At 45.5% G+C, this 5,436-nt stretch overlaps 1 protein-coding gene across 2 annotated transcripts in view; it reads left to right on the top strand.

Moving 5' to 3' along the window:
- Nucleotides 1-1,940: 1,940 nt before the first annotated feature.
- TMEM170A (transmembrane protein 170A) overlaps nt 1,941-5,436 on the top strand; it is a 23,091-nt gene continuing 19,595 nt past the window's right edge. Inside the window, exon 1 of one of the 2 annotated variants that reach the window (XM_012641572.1) lies at nt 1,941-2,173. In XM_012641572.1, the coding sequence (XP_012497026.1) occupies nt 2,041-2,173 (133 nt within the window). In that variant the 5' untranslated portion in view covers nt 1,941-2,040. The remainder of the gene's footprint in view (nt 2,174-5,436) is intronic. The other variant, XM_012641573.1, reaches the window with a different exon arrangement.

Genomic DNA, 5,436 nt, shown 5'->3' with positions numbered 1-5,436 from the left:
CAGTGTCTCGCTCTGTCGCCCAGGCTAGAGTGCAGCAGTGGCATCAGCCTAGCTCACAACAACCTCAAACTCCTGGACTCAAGCGATCCTCCCACCTCAGCCTCCCAAGTAGCTGGGACTACAGGTGTACACTACCATACCTGGCTAATTTTTTCTATTTTTAGTATACATGGGAGTCTCACTCTTGCTCAGGCTGGTCTCGAATTTCTGATCTCAAGTGATCCTCCAACCTCAGCTTCCCAGAGTGCTGGGATTACGGGCATGAGCCACCACACCTGGTTGTATCTTTCATTTCTAAGAACTCTGTCTTGTTCTCTGTTCATTTTTCATAGCATCATGTTTCGGTTTAATGAATATAGTATCTTCTTGAGACCCTTTGAGTATGCTAATTAAGAAAAATTATTTATGGTTTCCTAAATTTTCTGTTTCTTCCAGGGTCAGCTAGAATATCTGTCCAGCCTGTTCTACTTGTGGGTGGGACTGGGGACAGAGGAAGAGAGGAGGAACTGGCAGAGCTGCTCTGCTCCATAGCTCCACTCTGAGCAAATCCCTCTGTGTCCCGCCTCCCTCCTTATCCCCCCTCCCAGCCTCTGGAGGGTTCCTGCTCCTTCGTGGCTTCCTTCTGGGTTATGGCTCCCTTCTCCAAAACATGGTGTGAAGGTCAACCACTAGGCTATGGAAACACCTAGGTTCCGATTCCATCTTGGCCACCTATTAATTTTGTGACCTTAGCCAAATTATTTTATCCCTTTTAAATATCAATTTCACCTGAGAAACGGAAATAGAAATAATAACTTCACTGAGTTGTTTGGATTCCTAAGAGAATATATAGCTAGCATTTGGCTTAGTGACACATAGGAAAAGGTCCAACGAATACTTATTATTATTCCTCAAAAGCCTCTCCATCTCCTGGAACTTTGTGGGAATCACTTATCCTTGATAACATCCCTTTCAGAACTCTACTGCTATTAGCTGCTATGGTCTGAATGTGTTCCCCGAAATTCATGTGGTGAAACTTAATGGCCCATGTGATAATATGAAGTGGTGGGGCCTTTAGGAGAGGATTAAGTCAGGAGGGCAGACCCCTCATAGATGGGATTTAGGACCCTTATAAAAGGGCTTGATGAAGTCAGTTCACTCTCTTCGGCCTTGTGAGGACACCTAGACGGTGCCATCTGTGAGGAACCAGTCCTCACCAGACACAGAACCTGCCGACGCCTTGGTCTTGGACTTCCTATCCTCCAGAAACATGCGAAAACAAATTTCTGTTATTTATAAATTTCCCTGTGTCAGGTATTTTGTTATGGCAGCACAAATGGACTAAACATTAGCTTATTCCTTTTTACTATCTTCCTGCTTTCATTTGTACAGGATCTCCTTCCATTACAGAATGGGAAAGAAAAATTTATGATCCAGTTTTGCTGCACTGAACTGAAACGTCTTTAAATTTTTTATTTTATTTAAAACTAGTACCACCCTATAGAGACTATATATACATAGTTTTCTTCCCATCCTGGTCCCACATCAACCTTTGAATGGGATCTTTCTACTGTCAGTTTTAAATAGAGAACTTTCTTGTTCCTTTCACGAAGGTTTCATGAATATTGGGGTCCAGTCTTAGCTAAAACAACGTTACAAATCTGCTATGGTTGCTGCTTTGCCAGATGGGTTTTAAATCTACACGTCTGTCCTGGTGGGGCTCATGTCATTCCCTACTTTCCTATAGGTGGCGCCGCAGTGAAGGGCCGAATAGAGCGTGCTCCGCTGGAGCCAGAGAGATTTCTCCAGTAGGGGGCGTGCCCGCGGGGATGGGTGTCTGCGAGCCGTACGGAACGTCAGGGGCGGGAACACCCTTGGCCCCGCCCCTCCCGTCCGCGGCGCCCTGTTATTGGAGGGAGGAACCGTCATTTAGCAGCGTCGTTGGCAGGAAGAAGAGGGCTCCGGCTGGAGGGGACGCTGAGGCAGCGGAGGGGCGGGAGCGGGCCTCTGCAGTACTTTAGGACGCTTGTCCCTCACGTCTGTGTGGTGAATGGCGGCGGGATGGAGCGCGAGGGGAGCAGCGGCACCGGTGGTTCGGCCGGGCTCCTACAGCAAATCCTCAGCCTGAAGCTCGTGCCGCGGGTGGGCAACGGGACCCTGTGCCCCAACTCCACTTCTCTCTGCTCCTTCCCAGGTACGGCCCCGCGCCTGCGCACTGCGCGCCCCGCCGCCTCGACCCGGCTCAGGGGGCGCCGCTGGTGCTCCAACGCGGGCTGGGGCTTTGCCGACCGTTCAGGTGGGCGCCGTTCGGATCGTGGAGGGAGGTTCCCGCTCGCTCGCCCAAGAGCGCTTTCTCCTCCCTCCCGGTCATCTCCTGAGGCAGAGCCACCCCGAGCCCGCGCTGGGGGCGAGGGCGGAGGGAGCGGCCTCAGGTCGACCTGGCGGCTGCAGGGAGCTCGGCCGCCCTCTGTACACCTCCCCCGAGCTGGCCTTGCCCTTTGGAGTGTCCGAGCGTCCCAGGTGCAGACGTGCACTGGATAGAGCCCGGAAGGCAGTCGTCCCTGCCCTGTTGGGTTCCTCCTGTGGGAGGGGAACTTGGCTCCGGGCGTCCCGGCCTGGCCGGCGGGCGGTCAGAGCTCACTCCCTTTGGCTCCTCTGTCCAAACCCACCCTCTCCACCAGCTTCTCATTCTAGGAATCACTTTCGGAGACCTGTTGCCGAGTCTCCCACTCACTCGCTCAAGATTTTTGACACAGCTTCTCTTTGACTCTTCCTACCCCCACTGAATCTCCGCCTGGACTTGGTAGAAGGATTTTACAGAGTTATAATAGAAGGAAGAACTCGCCGTGCTCAGAAAATTGAAGGGAGGAGAAATTACTTCAGCTGGGAACATTGATAAAAGGCGTTGAGGAGAAGGCATAGTTAAATTTGTGTTGGGCCATTAAAGGCAAGAAGACTGAGGCCGATGGCTGTGGAAAGGGAAGGTGGGGCTGCCCAGCAGAGTTGACTGATGTCTTCCTAAACAGTGAGAGGAGGGAGCTCTGAGACAAAGCAAAGGAGGGAGGTTGGGATTACTGACTGCAGTCCTAAACAGACAGCAGCGATTTCTCATGCTCTGGGCAGCGACTGCCAGGTGCCATTCAGTGGACACCTGGAGGACTTCTGTGTGTTACCTGCCTAGGGATTTTCCTGCACAAGTCTGCGAAATAGCTGATAAGGTCATAACCCAGGATGAGGTCAGGTATAGATATTGGCTTGTATCCATGCCTAAAATGAGAATCTGGCTGTTCAAGTTATTTCAGAAGATACTAGGATCACATTGGACAGTGATTAAAAAATACATATATGGTGTTCTGAAGACCCTGTCTGGAAAATGATCTCACAGTCTGGAGGCACTAGTGGGACCAGATTAATCTGTTTTTGTTTCCTTGTTTTTCCCCCAATTCTTTATTTATAAAAATTTGGAACTTAGTGAAAAATGGAAGGAACAGTACAACAAATACCCATGTGCCCTTTACTTAGATTCCGTAATATGTTGACTCTTTGGCTTTCTCTCTATGTAAATATATACATGTATTCCTCAAAAGCCTCTCCATCTCCTGGAACTTTGTGGGAATCACTTATCCTTGATAACATCCCTTTCAGAACTCTACTGCTATTAGCTGCTATGGTCTGAATGTGTTCCCCGAAATTCATGTGGTGAAACTTAATGGCCCATGTGATAATATGAAGTGGTGGGGCCTTTAGGAGAGGATTAAGTTTATGTGTTTTATACATAATACTTTTTTTTTCTGAGAGGGGATCTCACTCTGTCTTCCAGGCTAGAGTGCAGTAGTGTGATTATAGCTCCCTGCAGCCTCCAACTCCTGGCCTCAAAGGATCCTCCCAACTCAGCATCCCAAATGGCTAGCAATATAGGCATCAGCCACCGTGCCCACAATTCTTTTTTACTTAAGCTTTCAAAAAAGCTTTTTCCCTGCAAATATTGAAGATACTGGTGTGCACTCCCATCCAGCCTCCTTCACTTGGCTGCTGAACCATTTCATGATTCTCATTTCTTTGTAGGTGACCTAGTTTCATTCTGGAAGTGTTTTAGAGATTTCCTATTTCTACTCTCTCCTTTTCTTTTTTCTTTCTCGTGTTTCTTTTTCTGGTGGAGCAACACCATCTACTTCCAGGGCCAGCCTTGGACATAGCACAATTATGGAAAAAACACCGTCAGCACTAAACACTCTGTCACATGCCAAAAAAAGTCCTGCAGAATCTGAAATGCCAACAAGTCGTCTAGACCTACTGGAATCTGTAAATTCTGTAAATCACAGACGATCTTTCCATTTCAACTAACATGACAAAAAGTTTCAGCTTTACTAACTTACTAAATCCCTGAGTGATTTTTAAAGTCTCGTATTTTTTTATTCCTAAATCAAAGAATGAAACAGATGTGAAAGTTATGTTTAAAAGAGTGGAAAGCCAAGATGACTGTTGCAGTTGTTAATGTTTAAAATGACATTTCAGATACTCTAATTAACCTAATTAACAGAAATTTTTGGAGCCTATTGGTCATTTTTTTAAAAGTTTTAAAAATGTGTGATTTATATGCCATAAATTCATGTGTTTTAAGTGTGCATGTCAATGATTTTAAATACATTTTCAGAGTAGTGCAGCCATCACCACAATCTAGTTTAAAACATTTCCATCACCCCAAGGCCAGTTTGCGGTCACTCCTCATTCTCACCCCCACCCACAGGCAACTCTTAATCCTCTTTCTGTCTCTAAAATTCTGCTACTTCTGGATATTACATATAAATGGGATTGTATAGCATGCAGTCATTGTGTCTCATTTTTTTTGTTAAGCATTGTTTTCAATATTTAAAATTGAGATATGATTACATATCATAAAATTCACCATTTTAATGTGTGTTCTTTAATCTTGATTATGAAATTTCACAAGGATGATTAAAGTGTTTGGGTGTTTTTTTGTTTTTGTTTTTGTTTTTCCTTCTTTGAGAGGCAGGGTGTCTCTCTGTTGCTCAGGCTGTAGTACAATGGCACAATCATTCCTCACTGTAGCCTCGAAGTCCTGGGCTCAAGAGATCCTCCTGCTTCAGCCTCCCCAAACCCTGGGATTACAGTCATGAGCCACCGTGACTGGCCAGATTAAAGTATATTTTTTCCTCATTCATTCTCTTCGGTACTTAATAAGCACATGTTTCTTTTCTGCTCTGACTCATCTGTATTTTAAACATTTCTTTCTTGCTCTTTTTCTCTGTTTTTTTTTTTTCCTGAAATGCCTATTAGTAGTCCTCTAACTCTTCCATTTTGTATTTGCCTCTAATGTTGATTTCTTCGACTTTTATTTTTAATTCATCTATGACATTGTAAAATCTAGAAGTTTATATTTTTAATTTCTTCTTTTTGTTTTCTTTCTTTCTTCTTTTTTTTTTAGAGACAGTGTCT

Source organism: Propithecus coquereli, unplaced genomic scaffold (assembly GCF_000956105.1).
Source record: "Propithecus coquereli isolate 6110/MARCELLA unplaced genomic scaffold, Pcoq_1.0 Scaffold165, whole genome shotgun sequence".
NCBI lineage: Eukaryota > Metazoa > Chordata > Mammalia > Primates > Indriidae > Propithecus > Propithecus coquereli.
This window is presented reverse-complemented; position numbering and strand designations above follow the sequence as displayed.